This window comes from Diabrotica undecimpunctata, chromosome 7, assembly GCF_040954645.1.
Source record: "Diabrotica undecimpunctata isolate CICGRU chromosome 7, icDiaUnde3, whole genome shotgun sequence".
NCBI classification, from domain to species: domain Eukaryota; kingdom Metazoa; phylum Arthropoda; class Insecta; order Coleoptera; family Chrysomelidae; genus Diabrotica; species Diabrotica undecimpunctata.
The window spans coordinates 21,411,882-21,431,182 of NC_092809.1; the positions used below are offsets into that span (position 1 = coordinate 21,411,882).

Genomic DNA, 19,301 nt, shown 5'->3' on the forward strand with positions numbered 1-19,301 from the left:
TTATTTCAGTGTACATTTGATTGATATTAAACTCTATTGGAATAACACGAAGCTATTATTTACCGATATCCGTTTAAAGTCCACAAATCAAACCGTTGTGGGAATGTACCTACTCGTATAATTTATTAGTTTAACTGCACGTAAACTACATACTGCATGTTTATTAAATGAATATTGATATGATATAACTAGAAGTTGTATAAAGCTGTTTTTCCTAGAAATTTCCTACTCCGAAGTCAATTAATCATTGAAGTATTTTGGTATTGATTATGAATGAATGATATGAATATTGATTCTCTTTACAGATGCATTTAAACTGAGACAGAAGTTGGACATTCTGTAACATCTGCAAACAGTATTAGATACAAGTTCAGTCTTTCACCATCCACTTTCATCTACACAGGAGAGTAACAAATCATCATACAAACATTGAACAACTTATCTAACGAAACTAAAGCCAAGAGCACTGCAATATGTAAAGATTCGATATCCTCTATCAACTCGATTAAAAATATAAATTCCGAACATCCACTAGTTTATACTGTACATAAAGCAGTACACAGTATTACTTGTTAGAAAGCAATTACCACAAAATCAGAATTCAAAACTGTTCAACTAGAATAAGATCTAAAACCACTTTTAAACTTTTAAAGTCCTGGCAAAACAAATGGAGAAGATCTACCAGGAAACTACATAAATTTGGTTACTCATGGAAACCTTATAGCTTCGGCGGAATCATCTTGCTGCGAAAAGTGCAGTAAGCCATCAACAGAACAATATATTCTTACACGGTGTATCGAGTACCAAAAAGTGCGAAAAATATATGTTACATAAGGTTTTACCAATGCGATCTGCAGTCAACTAGAACTTCTTCAGAATGTACCAGATTTTTTAAAAGAATTAAATTTGTATCACAAAATTTCTTCTTCTTCCTTCTTGTATGTAGGCTTTAAAGCCTGTTTCTTCTTCAATATTAGCCTCCTAAATTGTTTAAATTATCGCACCATCTTTTTCTTGATCTGCCAATACTTCTTCGTCCATTTGGTGACATATCTCATGCTATCCGTACTATCCTATCCTCTTCCATTCTACTAATGTGTTCGTTGTTCGTTCCACTCCTGTTTCCGTGTTGTCACACATCCATTTATGTCTTCTATATTGCATGCTCTTCTAAAGTTTTCGCTTCTCTTTCTATCCAACATGTATGTATCTTTTATACAGTAGGTGTAAGACGTCTTCGACTTGGATGCGATCGAAAGCCTTTGTCAGGTCTATAAAATATAGATATGCTGGTTTATTGTACTCGATGGCCTTTTCTGTGATTTGTCTTAGTACATATGGCATCTAAGTAGGATCTTCCGGATCTGAATCCTTGTTGTTCATCTGATAAAGTGATCACAAAATTTAATATGATTTTTTCTTTATTTTATATTATAACCTAATTCAATATTTATTGTATAAGAATTGGCTCAGTGTCAATAGTTGAGATACAATAAACTATAATAAAAAATATATACAGCGTTGTTATTTTTGTTACTCAAAAACTAGTGGAACTTTAGTTTTACAGGTAAACGAGTATAATTTTCAAACTATTAATTCTATTTTGACAGATGTATCTCAGTGACTTGTCTTCTTCAAGTACCATCTCCGCGGCGGAGGTCGGCAATCATCATAGCGATTCAGTGACTTGTACCTTTAGTCAAATATATGGTGTAATATTAAAATACTGACTAGAAGAGGAATATGGATCATATGAAATAGAGGAACAAGCAATATTTTGAGCTGAAAGATTAGGTATCGATCACATTATAATTATAACTCAACTAAACAAAAAAAGTGGTATCAAGACAGTAAGATATTGACCTCATATTTGTTGACCATACAAAAGAATACGACACAGTACCAGTAAAAAATCTCTAACTATGGCAAGTAGTGGAAAACTCTTCAATAAATAATACAATGATTGTAGTAGTTAAATAACCGAACAAAGAAAACACGTCAAAAATTAAATTAGGAATTACTCTATCAGAAAAATTCCTAGTAATTCCTCTATAACGATCTTGTTTATTATTTGAGGATTACAATTTCAGGTCTACCAAGAAAATGATGTCTACTTAAAAAAATGCGGTTCTTATGACGGTTTATTCTACTTTTCTGGGAAGTTTTTACTTATTTTCTGTATAAAATGCATCGAACGTTATTGTTAGTTAGTTTGAGTGTGCTCTCTGCAAGTGCGTTTAATCTGTACTTTAACTTTTCACTCGTCGTCACGTGTCAATATTTCACGAAGTAGAAACTGTTTACAGAATTTATTTGTCATTGTATTTCATTGTATCTTCTTAGCTATTCACTTTCTTCTTCTTTCTATGCCGTCCCCATTAACGGAGGTTGGCGACCACATTTTTAAAAGCTTCTCTGTCTTTTGCAACGTGGAATAATTCGTCTACAGTCATGTTTGTCCAGTCTCGAATATTTCGCAGCCATGACTTCCTCTTTCTACCTATTCCCTTTTTGCCATCGACTCTACCCTGCATGATGACCTGCAGAAGACTATATTTATTATTTCTCAGTATGTGTCCAAGGTATGCAGTCTTGCGTACTTTTATCGTTCTCAACAATTTTCTGTCTCGACCCAGCCTTCTCAGCACTTCCTCATTGGTGACCCTGGCAGTCCATGGAATTCTCAACATTCTCCGGTATATCCAAAGTTCAAAGGCTTCAATCTTCTTAACTATTTGCGCTTTTAGTGTCCATTTTTCTACCCCGTACAATAGTTGCGACCAGACGTAACATTCAACAAACCTCAGTCTCAGCGCAGTATTCAGATTTTTGTCACAGAACAATTGCTTGAATTTTAAGAACGCTGCCCTTGCCATTTCTATTCGTACCCGGATCTCTTGGTCTGGATCTAATTCTGTGTTGATGTAAGCTCCCAGATATTTATATTTTGTCACTCTCTCTATTTGCTGTCCACCATTCACTATTTATTGCATCTAGTAAAGTTTGTAGTTCTTCTATACTCTCAGCCATAATTACCGTGTCATCTGCAAATCTCATGGTGTTTATGATTTCTCCACCAATTCTTATTCCCTCTTTTCTTTCCCATAAGGCTTTTCTGAATATGACCTGTGAGTACACGTTGAAAAGCGTCGGAGACAAGACGCATCCTTGCCTAACCCCTCTCGCAATCGGTATATTATTTGTTTCTATATCGTTCACCTTTACTACTGCTTTCTGGTTCCAGTATATAGCCTTAATAAACTCAATGTCTTTTTTGTCTAAATTGATGTTTTTTAATTCATCTATTAACTTCATATGCTGCACTCGGCATGCTGCACTCGGCATTCATGTTTTTTAATTCATCTATTAACTTCATATGCTGCACTCGGTAAAAGGCCTTCCTAAAGTCTATGAAGCATACATATGCACTCTTGTTATATTCCCGACATTTTTGCAAGAATACTGTCAACGCAAATAATGCCTCTCTTGTACCCATGCCTCCTCTGAAGCCAAACTGAGTTTCATCTACCTGCTTCTCACATTTCTTATAAATTCGGTTTTGAACAATTTTCAAGAGAATCTTTAAAGGGTGGCACATTAGGCTTATCAATCTATAGTCATTACATGATTTGATTCACTTTAACGACGATCAATACATTAATACCAATACTGCACTAAAATCTTGCTCACATTGCGTTGGTATATTTTTACCCATTGATTTTTAAAATTAGATATCAAATCGTACCGCATGATATGGAAAATACAATTTAGAATTTCTCTAGCAAAAACGAAAGCTTTTTTGAATCATTTAAACTCCACATACTTAAAATTATCACCTCTAATTAGAGATAGAAAACAAAACAGTATTATTCTAAACTTTCAGACAATAACTTACAGACGTGATCCTCGTCTTGCGGTCCTTCGGTCTTCTTCAGGAGCGATTAGACAAGCTGGAGGTCCATCCGGGCTAGGTGGACTTCCTGGGTCTTGTGGAGGGGCAATTCTGAATGAAGCTCTTCTGGTCATTCCAGCCGTTGGAGCTGTAGTTACTGTACTTAAGCCAGGTACTGAGAATACGTCGTAGGCTGAAGCCCTTCTGGGCATAGGCGCTGGTAGAGTAAGGCCATTATCAGCGTTTACGCCTGGTGCTATTGAGTTTTTTACCTAAGAAATAATAAGAATAAATAGAATACTAATAGTTACATAATCATAAATGGTGATAGATTGTTAAAAATTTTTATTTGTGTTTTATTAGATTTTTTTCCTATAATTGTCATATCAGAACTTTATTCAGAACACATGTTTTTTATATGGTAAAATACTAAGAATCCATTAAATTGCCCTTACTATTAAGGGGTATGTTTCAAGAGTTTTAGTTTAATGAGAGAATATTTTAGTTACTAAAACTGAAGGGAATTGTGAGTTCCTGTGGATCTCTACATACAAATCAACAGCAATCAATAAGCAAAGCTTTGTTACAACGAACTTGGTACCTTTTTTAGATTACTCAAATGTCCTGATGAAATAATTTTCCCTGTTTGTCACTCACACAAATGTCAATTGTCAACATCAATTGATAAACATGATATAAATTTAATTTTATCGACCAATAAACCCGATTTAATACATAAATAAGACAATTATTTCTGTAAAAACCAAATGGATAAGAATGAGTAATGGGTTTTCTAAATACTAACATTAGAGAGATATCGATATGATAGCAATAGTCGGTTTTTAATAAACAATTATGTCAAAGGCACAGGTATAGAAATTCTTTAAATACAAAATAGAAATCTTTTGTACACAGAATTTTGAAAGTAAGGAGAAAGCTTTTAGTAAGGGATGAGGGTTTATAATAATCTTGATGTTTAGTTATATTGTTATATCGAGGCTTGTAAACAAAAAGAAATGAATTATTTACGAAATTGGAAATACCAAATGATATAAGGTCATGACGACAGAGAGTTTGTTAACTGAGAAAATATTGAATGTGATTGGTTGGAATTTAAGGTGTGGAGTGTATAATGCTGGAATCTGATTGGTAAAAGCGGAAGGTCGAGGAAAACGACGAAAAGCCCATTTTACGATGCCGGAGGAGATTTTGCTGTAATCTGAAGTTCTGGAGAAGCTGGTTGTTTTGTTGCTCCATAGCTTTCAGTAAAAGTAAGCAGAGTTGCTTGTAAATAACAATTATGTATAGTGTTTGATATGTCTGTGGAACAAGTTAAAGGAGTGGTAGCAGTTCAAAGCGGAATTTACATCCTGTAGTAAGGAAAACAGGTGTAGCATATATGAAGTGCTAATCGGTAAAGTGAAAATCCTTCCAATTAGTAAGAAAGTGTGTTCCTGTGGGATAGGTGTTTATCCAGGAGATATTTTGGGAGAAACTGTAGCGGCTTTAGTGTGTGTGAGAGACTTTTATCAGCTGACGAGAGCAGGGGTGTGTAAAGCATCCATGAATACGAGCAGTAGAGATGGTCAGAGCACAGTCGGAAGAGAACAGAAGCCAATAGAAAAATTGTTTAAATAAAAGGTCGTTTTAATATACAATAAAAAAAGATGAAAAAGACAGTAAAGATTCCATTTCACGTACAAATCGTCTATGTATCTGTTTATACGTATTTCGCTTTAATAAAGCTCATCAGAACAGTTATTCATAGGCGTTCTCAACGTGAAAAATAGATCTTTCCTGTCTTAAGAAGCAACAATAAAATTGCTTCGAAACGGACGCAATAGCGACATCTGATATTAAATCCGTAAAATAAAATAAAAAAAAGACTTTCAATCACACTCATAGCGATATCATAACGAATTTAATTTTTTCAACATTTTGTTCAGCTATTCGCTTTCATAATATATATGAGATTTAATTAAGAGATCTTCTTTTTCAGTACAAGTCATAAGTATTGATAATTTGTGTATAAACATTAGAGAATTTTTCAGTTTAATTATACATATTAAAGCATAGGTTATATGTTTATGGTTTAATATGGTAATTATAAATTTATTTGGTTTAATAAATTGAAAGTAATTTTTAAAAAAATGTTTGACAATTTATTATCACAAATTTATTTATTTTCATTTATTTTCCCATTGCCCATTTTCCCTCAAAGGCAATAGTATAAATATTACTTTGAAGCCACGCCCACGTAGAAAAATTTACGATAAGAAATAGCCCTGAGATTAAAAATTAATTAAGAGAAATTTATTTGTTTTGCAAAATTAAGCCTAAGGAAAATTAAAGGTTAAAAAACATCATAAGGGTCATAATCTGCAATTCATAATATATGATAAGTTTATTCTGATTTTGAATAATGAAAGGAAAGAAAGCTTTCCAAATGCCAGACATTTTATTCTTATTTTCCTCTTCATTGAATACTTGACGAAGATTCTCTTTGATAAAGTAAAGTAACAGGATTTGTAAGGATTATTTTTTAATTATTGTCCTGTCTGTTTCTTTAATTAGTATTTTTAAACCTTTTAAAAAATGTATTGTAATGCTTTCTAACAGATTTCGGGCGGCTATTAATGTTTAAATAATAAAACACCCGCACCTTTCTGGGTAAATATCTTACAGTAGATGTGGGGCGAACATCGATAATGGACGTTTAGCCTCCTCGGATTTAGGAATTCTTTATGAAAGTGACATGTTCGGACATATAAAACTGTCATAAAATATGTACGAGTGTTCTTTGAGATTCCCACATCTCCTGAATATTTTACGTAGTCACCTCCTCGGTAACATTTTATGACAATATTTTAAACTTTAATACGAGTAGTATGTTCATTTTTTATGAATTATATAGTGGGTTACGTCGTTCAAGTTATTATAGAATCATAAATAAAATTTAGTAACGTTTACATTTTCACTTATGGTACAATATAAAATTTGCGTATGCTTACATATGCATGTACATTTGCTTTAGACCATAACTTGATAGATGTTCTTTATCTCTACGTTTCTGTTTTTTTTTTGTAGTTTTTGTATTTATTTTCCCTTCTACTAAAATTTTTTATAAACATGTGACTGCTTCATAATTTTAAGTTAATAGGGATGTTCACTAATTTTTAAATATTGTTAAATTCAATAGGTTATAACATATATAAAAACATAGCAAACATAAAATTGTTTAAAAATATATATTTCTTAAGATAAATCAATTCTTAATTTCAATTCTGATGGAGGCTAGAAAAACGGCTCCGCGCAGCGAGGCTACGGTGTGTGACGTCAGCAGTCGTATCGACAACTTGTTTTGTATACGTATTTACAAAGTGTGACCAGTTCTTTAAGTAAATCACTGATAATGAAGCCAAATAAGTGGTGTTTTGTTCCTGGGTGTCTAAATACATCTAAAAACAATTCTGAGAAAATTTTTATTACAGTTCCAAACAATTTAATACCATATTTACTTAAAATTGTCAAACCACAGGTTTTTATAACTGTATCTCGGAGGGATACAACACTATGTCCATTTTTTCAATTTTGACACTTTTACAGACTAATAATTAACTTTTATAACTGTATTTAAAGGAATAGAGCACTAGGTCCTAAACCATTTGCTGATAAAGAAAGTGACCTTTAAAAGAACACCAAGTCCATTTTTACTTAGAGGGAGAAAACACCATGTGGACTTAATGTTTTGTCCCTCTACGCATGTGAATTACCGATGCGCATATCTCTATGATGAGAGGTAGACTGTTAGTGATCTAATAATAATACTTTTGCCATTTATGGTGTGTTTACAGCGGTTTGTTACTAATAATAAGAACAATGATCCATAATTCTCGTAGGAGAAAGATTCTTGAAGTACCTATTAAAAAGTTCTGCGAATTCTTCTACTGCATTTACAGGTAAGCTACCTTTTTGCTCATTATTTTTAAATTATTAAAAAACATAACCTCAAAAGGGTAACGTAGTGATTTGATACCAACCTTAGACTAGCAATATTATTAAATCTTTTACAACCAATATTATACGCCTTGTTTAATTTCAGAATCAAATAATACACTAAGCAATGATGTTTTAAATGAAGAGCATATTATTAGAGATGCCTTAAGTTTTGATAACGAAGATCAGTCTGATATAGACAGAAGTTCTGATAAACTATTCGTAGTGGAAATGAAATAAGATCTGCATTATTAAAATGGGCAGATACCGTCATTCCTGACAGTAACATAGAAGAAATCATACTACGGTCTTACAAATGTTACGGCCAGAATAAAAATGTTAGCATTAATACTTGTTTAAAAAAGTAAAAATTATCATCCAGAAGTTTCTACTAAAGAATAATAACCACATGTAGGCGGACACTGTCCATACGCTGATAGAGCGAAAGAGAAAAAACTTAACATTTCTATTTACACGCTCTGGGACTGGCAGCAGTTAGTCAGACAAACATCAATGAAATATACCGTACATAATATGGAACTAGATTTTAAAAATTTAAGGTCTTTGTATGATGTCAAAACATCTTAAAATCCGCCTTTGCTTAATAGAAAAGAGACATTAACAAACAACAAGTTCTTCTGTCAAAGTGTGTTTAACTGCAAGTTAAACAAAACAGCATTGGAACTCTGTTTTTAAAAAGTAATTTTCATGACGAACACCAGGAGATTGACCTTCTTAGGTTTCGGTTATCACAAAGTCTAATACTTATATCACAACAAAAGTATAACGATCTATTGGCATTACTGTCAAATGTTCCTACATTTTGCCATGATTTTTATCAAAACTTAAAGCATACCTACTAGTAATACTAATAGTGACTATCCAGAAGGAGACTTACTTGAGGATGACTGAGTGGTTTGTACCTAAAATGCCATTTTTACATACATATTTGTATTTGTAAAGGTAAATTGTATGGTTAAATAAATTTTGTCAGTAAAAGTCAAATAGGATTGTAGTTGTTATTGAATACCCCATACTAATTCTTACAGTACAATAACTTTATTAGATGGATACAACACCATGGCCATTAAAAGGGTTAAAAAACACAGGAACAAATTTGTTTTTAATTATAACAAATCTATTATGTAAATAACAATAAACAGAATGTTCTATTAAAATATTGTTTGGATATCTCAATAAATAGCTGCAGTAATAATACTTTTTGGTGAAAAAAAGTTTAAAACTGCTCTCCTGTAAAGTTTTAAAAATAAACATAGTGTTGATTCCTTCCGAGGTACAGATATTTGCATTTATTTTTTTTCTAACTTGCATAATAACTGCCTTTTCTAGTTTTTCCCTCTCTTTGTAGCAAACACCACTTATTTGGCTTCATTATCACTGTATAAATACTTAAAGAACTGGTTACACTTCGTAAATACGTATATCTACACAACAAGTTGTCGATACGACTGCTGACGTCACACACCGTAGCCTCGCTGCGAGGAGCCGTTTTTCTAGCCTCCATCAAAATTAAAATTAAGAATTGATTTATCTTAAAAAATATATATTTTTAAACAATTTCATGTTTACTATATTTTTATATATTTTATAATCTATTGAATTTCTTTGAATTTAACTATATTTAAAAATTAGTGAACATCCCTATTATCCTATCAAATACCTATTGAAGCAAAATGCTATTGACGTCTAAAACATTTTATTTGATTTTTCATTTTTGAGGGCCTAACCTGTGGGTGTTCTAATAGCATCTTATTTATTCGACAAAATGTCGACATCATCGATAAAACCTGATGGAAAAACCTGCTCTTATATTTATTATATTATATTATTATAACAACAAGCAATACCTTCTAGATGTTCTTCTTCTTCTTAGAGTGCCGTCTCTCTAAGGAGGTTGGCAATCATAACGGCTATTTTTATTTTTGAACTTGCTGCTCTAAACAAATCAATCGATCTGCATTGATACCAATCACGTAGATTCTTCAAGCATGAGTTCTGCCTTCGGCCAACAGATCTTCTTCCTTGAATCTTTCCCTGTATTATGAGTCTCAAAATTTCATATTTTGGTCCCTTCATCACGTGGCCTAGGTATTCCAGTTTTCTGGTTTGTATAGTGGTGATTAGTTCTGTTTCTTTACCAACCCTCTCCAGTACTTCTTTATTTGTAATTCTATCAGTCCATGATATTTTTAATACTCTGCGGTATAAGTAGAATTCGAAAGCCTCGATTTTTTTTAAATTACATTTTTTTAATGTCCCAAGTCTCAGCTCCGTATAATAATATTGAAAATATATAACAGCGAATGGTACGCAGTCTGTATTATACTTCTATAATTATCCTCATAGATCGAAAACTATATACCAATCGGTATTTTACACCATCTACATAAATTGTTTGCCCAAATACTTGTTCCTTCATTATTGATAGGCTCATGCCTATTTTACTTCGGTTTGTAGCTTCAACTGATCTTGTCAAAACAACTTTTTCTCTGGCTTCCTATTGTAATGATTCAAAGTACCTATAGTAAAGGTTACAATAAACTAAGGGTATGAGATAAGCACTGACTGCCAGTTATTCTTTAAAATGGTTAGTTTGTCTACATCAGATGGCGCAGGAGAATAACTTATTGTTACCTTATCCTTAAATCAGATCGTTATTTACGTAACCATTGTAATTGTCGTATATCCGTAGCACATATTTTGGTAAATTATCCTAAATATTTTAATGAAAAACAGAAAGATTTAATACCTGACAATATAAAAGAAGTTTTTTGGGCCTTGGGCAAATTACATAAAAGATTTGTTTACGGATTATCGTCATATTTCTACGAACACTCTTGATCTGAATGGACCAAAAATATTGAAAAGTGAGGTGATAAAAGCTATAGATCAAACGAAAGATGGGAAAGCAACAGGATGCGATGAAATACCAGTCGAATTTTTAAAAGTTTTTAACGAGAACAACCTGAATGTAGTATTAGAACTATTTAATAAGATATACGATACTGGCCAAATTCCATCGGACTGGTTGAAATCTACATTTGTGCCCCTTCCCAAGAAATCGAATTCTAAGACGTGTAGTGAATATCGCCTTATAAGTTTAATGAGTCACACCCTTAAAGTATTCTTGCGTATTATCCATTCCAGAATACGAGCAAAATTAGAACACAGCATAAGTAAAACACAGTTCGGTTTTAGATGCGGTTTTGGAACTCGAGAGCCGCTCTTTGCAATAAAAGTCTTGATTCAAAAAAAATGTCTGGATCAACAGAAAGATGTTTACGCCTGTTTTATCGACTATGAGAAAGCATTCGATACTATCAAACATGACAAACTCATAGAACTATTACATCTTACAGGACTTGATACTAAGGACATCCAGATTATAAAAAAATTGTATTGGAATCAAACAGCCGACATGAAGAATGGACATATGGTGAGTGAAAACGTAATCATTTCGAGAGATGTTAGACAGGCTGTATTCTTTCGCCACTGCTTTTTCACCTATACACGGAACAAATATTTCTAGAGGCACTGGAAGAGTACAACGAGGGCATCAAGATTAATGGCGTACCAATAAGTAATTTTCGATATGCAGATGATACTGTTATACTGGCCGATAACATCGAAGATTTACAGATGATGCTAAATAGAGTAAATACAACTGGCAACCAATTTGGACTGAAGATCAATAGAAAGAAAACTAAATTTATGGTGATCAGTAAAAAGAACATTCAACATACCGACCTGAATATTGAAGCCGAACGTATTGAAAGAGTACACCGATTTAAATATCTGGGATATACAGTAAATGATAAGTGGGACCCAGACGTAGAGATTAAGATCCGAATTGAAATAGCAAGATCCAAATTCATCAAAATGAGAAAGCTCTTAAGCAACCGTCACCTAAGCGTTAACCTCCGATGGCGCGCCACGAAATGCTACGTACTCTCTACGCTACTTTACGGAGTTGAAGGGTGAACGTTAACAGCAGCAACTATAAAGAAGTTAGCGGCTCTAGAAATGTGGCTGTATCGACGCATACTGAGAATACCTAGGATAGACAGAGTGACCAACACAGAGGTATTAAGACGAATGGGTAAAGACGAATGGTCATACCTACAGATAAGTACAGTCTACTACAGCTTATTGTGGAAGGCAAGATTGAAGGTAGAAGAGGTTTGAACAGAAAGAAGAAATTCTGGCTGAGAAACTTGAGAGAATGGTTTCAAATACCAGAAGCTGCGAACATAATACATGCGGCACAAAACAGAGAAACCTATCGTTTGATTGTCGCCAACCTTCGGTAGAAGACGGCACATAAAGAAGAAATAAACTGTAATTTATATATTATAGGATATACTTACCTATTTGTTAAATTGTAATTTACTTATTATATATACTCTCACCTTAATCAATAAAGTATCAGTAGTTGATGCCGTTACCAAATACAAAAAAAAGGAATATATTAACCAATTTGAAAATGGTTAAATATTTAGAAAAACTCAAAAACTAATGAAAAACTAGTAAATATTATCCTTACACATATTTTTAGTTTTATTGTCTGAATCGGAATGTTGCGAATTAATGATGTAGTGGCGTCTGTAGAAAGTTTTCACGTCAAAAATTCAGTTAGATCTGAAAAATGGACAATACTGCCCGAAGCTTACGCTGTTTTCTGTTCATAAATATATACCTCATGATTTGTTCGGAAATACTAAAAAAACTTTAAAAAAGCTGGTATGAGCAAGTATTTATGACTGTTAGAGAAAAATCTTATACTCAGAATTCGTGAATCCTGAGTAGGTTTTTTATTAAAACAAAAATTGAATGATCGGTTTAGCTGGTTAAAGCTTCTGGCATATCATCTTCAGGCTCTTGAGAAATTATAGGCTGAAGTAGATGGTATGTGTAAACAGACATGTATACAACAAAATTTTTTTGAGTAGTATAGAAAGGACTGAATTATAATTAATAGTCAGTTATTTAAAAAAAGATTTCTTTCTCTGATAATATATATATATATATATATATATATATATATATATATATATATATATATATATATATATATATATATATATATATTATTGTGATATTTAAAGTCTTGGTGCGCCAAGCAATAATTAGCTAATTAATTTTTTTGATTAATTAAAATTATTTAAATGATATGATTATGACTCTATCACAATTTTTAATTCTTTTATCTCAGGGTTAAATTCGTGCTTCAATATCTATGCTATTACATGTGAAAGGTAAGGTCCAGAGAATACCGGAATAATAAAAACACATATGATCTAACACTATATATTGAAATAAAAATAATGAAATAATTCACACTCAAAAGTTTTCAATAAACAAATCTCATATAAGGATTCTCAAAATTTTGTTCTCCGTACGTGAACAATCAAAATTTATGGTACAAACAATATTAATTGAAATCTCAAAATTCCGAACTATTCTAACTCTCCTAATCAAAATATTTATATCCTTTCTAAATTAAGTGTAAAAATTGTGTTATCAATAAAAAAACAACTGCAGAAAACAAAATATCTCTCTCTGATGATGAGTGGTCCAAATCCTTGTTCCTTGTAGACTATATTATCTCCTCTCAACCGCTCCCTATGTAATCAGCAATCTTACACAGATTGTTGCAAGTATATCGTCCTTAATGATCTCCTTCAAAAGCACAAATCATTCAAATTATGATAGCCTTTCTCCTCTCGATAAACTGAATCTCTCGTTGGCCCGAGTGAAAAATGACTCTTGGAATATCTTCTCTTTACGATAAACTGAATCTCTCGTTGGCCTGAACAGTGACTCTTGGAATATAAGTAGAGAAATATGACTTACAATATTTTACTTCTTCAGCTTCTGCCAGATACACTAACTCCACAAAAACTCACTAACATTCAACACTACTGCTTGCTACATTTCAGGAACCGCCAGAGAACAATCACTGTTCCTCTCACAGACTTGGAAACCAACTGACTCTATCTTTTCTCTCTCCTCAATCTCGCTAAACTTTTTCCTACACACTTATCCCACCTTTTTCAATCTCCGCCAATCACAACTCGTCACAATTCCCCCATTTTTTCATTTCGATAACACACAAATTTTTACCTATACTTATAAATTTCCTAAAACTTATTTACAAATAATATTTTTCTATAATTCTTAAAAACTAACAAAAACCACTTTCTATAATCCCTTCTATTGTCTTTAATCACTGCACTAATGTATTTTGAAAAACCCCGTTCAATTGTCTGTGGCTTTCACTTAAACTTATGCGGGTCACTCAAGTATAACAAAGAAATAAATGCAAAGCTTACACTTTGTTTAGTACAGGAAATCCAAGGATTTAATAACTTTCCTTCTCCGAAATGTTTGTTGGATATTATCCTACTTATCTGAATTATTTTAATGTTTTTGAACTTTGAAATATTTTTAAACAAACCAATATTTTTCTCTATTTTACATATCATAACAATATATATATATATATATATATATATATATATATATATATATAGTGAATTTGTACATTTTCTAAATATTTGATGGTCCTATTTTATTTAACTTTTGCTTTTATCGGACCATTTTAGACTGTCTTAATGGCTCTTTATACGCGAAAGTTATCTTAGTGGCCCATCTGATTACATTTTCGCCATTTTTTCAACGTCCTCTAGAGGTAGACTTTAAATAGCACGGGATGCTATTAGTCTTGTCTTAATCGACAGTTAGGGAAAAGTCAGCAAGTTCATTTTAAAAGTCTCCTGGATTTAATAAATCTATTATGAAATGGGTTATATCTAATAGGAAATTTATTAGATATAAAGGGTGAATTATTTGCATATTTTAATTAAAACTGAATTGTATTATAATTGTTGTAAAAATTTCCGTTAAAAAAAATAAAATAAGAGGTAGAAAATCTGTGATACAAAAAGTTTTTTATCATTATATCGAGCTATCCAAAACATCAAAAAAAAATCGGTAGGCTATGAAATAACAATCCGGTTAGATTTTAATGCTGTATATAATTTATATGGCACTTTCACTGCAGTCTTTAGCGTACAGAGGCGCTACCTGCTTTGGCGGCCATAAACCAAAACGATATGATAATATCGTTTCCTGTCCTCTGGGTTATGCGAAATGTGTAAAAGATTAAATTTTCTAGCCAAAGCTGCTATCACTTTGTTGAATTAAATGGTCTAGGAGGACAAAGTCGTTAAACTTCCCGTGCTCGAATCGGTATCAATAAAGTGTTATGAATTATTTCGACCTATCCCAGCCTCATTAGATACTTGGGCTGATACAAATTCAAATTCGGAAAGTCCAACGAATGTCTTTTCGAAAATTTTTATTAGAGACCACTGTACTGATAATTACTATATATTTATAAATTATTTTTTGGTCGAAATAATCACTTTTAATATATTTATATATATATATATATATATATATATATATATATATATATATATATATATATATAGTAAGAAAAATATACATAAGTAAGAAAAAAGAAGTACTTGTGACTCGTTTGGAAAAAATATATAAATATGTTTTGTATGGGTTGGAGTCAATAAAAGGGGCTATTAGGTAATTTTTTTTTATCTCGAGCGATCAATTATATTTACAATTATTTTCAAGAGCTGCTAAAAAATACAAAATATCTTACAAAGTGGAGCTAGAAAAAAAAATTATAATAACTCACCAAATAAAATTAGTTTTGTTAATAAATTACTGCTAAACATATTTCAAAAAAGTATTCTAAAAAATTCTCTTATTAAATAAATATTTCTTAAGTGTTGTAATATAATTTTTAAAAACTTTTTTAACACAAAAACAATTTAATTTATAAATAAGTTAGAATAGCGACAAATTACAATAAGTCTCAATGTCATAAATGCCAACTTAAAATTTTCATTTTTGACAATTGCCAAAAAATAAAATTTTGTTTAAAAATTCTTTTTTATTTAGTAATAAAAAAGAATATTTATTCATCATTGATAGATGCCTGAAAAAAATGTAACAAGTATATCGAAAATTAAATCAAAATGTGATTGATATTTTACTGGTTTTATAAATGAACTATAAAGAAATAATATAATTATGTATTTTGCTTAGATTTTGAATTTCTGATCTTTTGTTTAAATTATTATCACTTCTGCTAATACAAACCATTTCTAAAAAAGTTCTTTTGAATTTATTACTTTTACTACACAAAATTTTAATGTTATCAAAATCCCTAATATGGTCTTTGTCAATTACATGCTCTGCTAAAGGACAAGATGGTTTTTTAATTCTACAATCACTTTTGTGGGAAATAATGCGATTTAACAGATTTCTTCCGGTCTCACCAACATACTTAGCTTTACACTGAGTACAACTAATGCTGCATACTATATTTGTTTTATCTAATTTGTCTATAGGATACTTAGTTTTGTAATATAAAGATAAAATAGTTTTGATGTTCTTTGTTGCTATTTTTATATTGTCAATAACCTTTAGTGTTTGTATTAATTGAGGTGTTAATGATGGTATAAAAGGTAGTGAATGATAATAGATGTTCTGATTGTTGGATACAATGTTCTGAGATTTAGCAAAAAATGGTGTTAAGTTATTTATATTAACAATATTATTGCTTAAACATTTCTACTATTTGCCATTTTCAATAAGCACTTTATTTTATAAACATTACATTTTACAATTATATTTCATGTTTACACTCTTTATAAGTTTAACATAGATTAAAAAATTGGTATCTGACATTGACAGATGACATCTGGCAGGACATCTTAAAACACGAGTGGTTCAGGGTAGTATCTTAAATATCCGCCATGGTGCATTTAAAAATAACTCAATTTATTAAATTAGGATCCATATTGGAAATATATTTGATGTCAGTCTTATTATTGGTAGAGTTTGGATCTTTTTTTATGTGAATCATGTAAAATATGAATCTTTTGTTGTAATTTTGTTCTTTTTTCAAAGTCTGTATATTTTCAAAATCAAAGGAATGGCTATTTTCTGGAGAATGTTAGGCTAGGTCTGTTGTGTCCAATCTGTTGGTTTGTACACTATGGTTGTGTGCAAAAAGGCTTTTATGCAGGTATTGGTGTGTTTGTCCAATATATGTTGAATTAAAGTCTTTACAATTTATTTTATAAATAACATTGAATTGATGATCTTTATTAATCTTGGGTTTAAATTTTGTAAACTATTTTCCAGATATTTTTGATAATTTATGTCCAACATTAATATCATATTTTGCCTACAATTTTGCCATTTGTTCAGAAAATTAATTAATGTATGTTAAGGATATAGTGTCTGCTTGATTTAGTGGCATATTATTATTATTTCTAGGTATGGTTTGTGTTTGTTATGGATTGGTATTGGAATAAGATTGATTTCTGATAATATAACTTCTTTTTTTAATAAAACGGTTGTAAAATTCTGGTGGATAATTTTTTTTTTTGAGATACTTTTAACTTTTCTCACATTTGCGGAATGGTATTGTGGGTTAGATAGCTTAATTGCTCTGTCAGTAAGACTGAATACAACACTTTTTTTTATGGGCTATGATGCGTTGGTATTAAAATTTAGATATCTTTCGGATCAAACATCCTGTGTAAACCAGTTAGATGTTATCATTCCGTTAATGTTGTTATATTCTAAATTTAAATCAAGAAAAGTAATTTTATTGTTTTCTTCTAGTTTATAAGTACATTGAATGTTATCATGGAAGTTATTGGGCACTTGAAAAGTATGCTTTATTTTATTATCCGGAATGCAGAGTAAGCAGTCATCAACATATCGTTAATAGAAATGTATGTTGTACTTCAATATTAGAAATGACTGTTATTTATAATATTTCCAGTACTAAGTTTGTCATTGGTGCTGAGATAGGCAAACCCATGGCCCTTCTAAAAATCTGAGAACAGTATTCAATTTTATGTTGGAAGAACGTTGAGCTGAGGCAGAATTTTACACCCTCTAAGAATTTTTTAAATGAAAGAGAAGTATGTGACATGGGTTCGCCTATCTTAGCACCAATAGCAAACTTATTAATGGAAATATTAGAAACAACAGTCATCTCCAAAATTGAAGTACAACATACATTTCTACAAATGGTATGTTGATGACTGCTTACTCATCGATATCATGAAGAGTGATGGTTTCAGGTGTCGGGTTTGTGGAAACGCACGCAGGGCGCCTGAGAGTTACGGTCACTGGTCTATAGGTACTCCTAGTATCCGAGACTAGTTCTCGTGGGACCACTCTGCTCTCATTCTACATAACCGAAGTGAGGTTGAACGAGCTGCAAACTTTACACGTCCTCTCTTCTCTGTCCTCTCCTCCCTCCTATATTTGGATAAGATTGGTAGATGAGTAGGCTTCTCGGAGGCCACCTGTCTAGGTGCGAGGTTGAGACCTTATTCCTACTTGCATTCACTTTTCACCCTGTGGTGGGGATAACTGACAGGTGTTCGTATAGCAACACAAGTACTACGGGGAGGGTAAAGCCCCGCGATGCCTCATGTAACGTACCACCCTCAAATGATGTCTGACTCATAAGGGCAATTTATTACACAAATATAATCCAAAGCATCAGTATGTAATATTGGTGATTTTTTTGGTCGTAATTCTACAAACAATTTCGAGTTTATCACGAGTATAAAAAATATAAACGAAAAACAAGAATCCTATACTATAGTCTACGAACCTCGTCATCATAACTGTGTTGTCTAGCTACTCTCGAGGCCCTTCTAGAACGGGGTGCTACTGGTCCTACTGCGGGAATTTCTCTGGGTGGGCTGTTTTGTCTACTGCAGGCAGCACTTCGACCGGATCGATTTCTAGTCCAGTCTGGATCGGGAGTTTTAGCACCTGTACCTTTAAGCTGTAAAAGATTAAAAGCTTTAGTTGATATATCTAGAATTTAATAATAAAATCTAATATGTTTTATATACCCATACTCCTTTTGAAAAACCACGACATAGTTATATTGAAAAATGAAATCGACAACTGACATCAAAAATCATTTAAATAACTTTTTTTATTTTATACGATACATACAGTATGTTTCATTGGCAAATGCACATACATTAACTGCACATAGAAAACACTAAGCCGCTCTCAAAAATTCCCATATTTAATAATTGGTCTTATTACTTACCAAAATTCATGTTTTATCTATTTTGTCAATATTTTTAAGTCTTCATATCTTATAATGAAACCAGTACAATCAGATCATTTATTGTTTATTTATTTAATACACGGGATAACCCCATAAACAGTTTAAATAACAATATTTAATATCACGGTTAGGATTTAAAACTTGAAATTACTTATAATATAAAATCAATATTAAAAAGTTAGAAAAATG

General features: G+C 31.7%; 1 protein-coding gene across 1 annotated transcript in view; it reads right to left on the reverse strand.

Moving 5' to 3' along the window:
- The window catches only part of LOC140446308 (uncharacterized), a 391,171-nt gene that overhangs the window by 23,092 nt on the left and 348,778 nt on the right, over positions 1 to 19,301 (reverse strand). Inside the window, exons 6-7 of the mRNA XM_072538846.1 lie at positions 18,639 to 18,815; positions 3,896 to 4,164 (exon numbers count right to left, since the gene is read on the reverse strand). Coding sequence (XP_072394947.1) covers positions 3,896 to 4,164; positions 18,639 to 18,815 — 446 coding nt within the window. The remainder of the gene's footprint in view (positions 1 to 3,895; positions 4,165 to 18,638; positions 18,816 to 19,301) is intronic.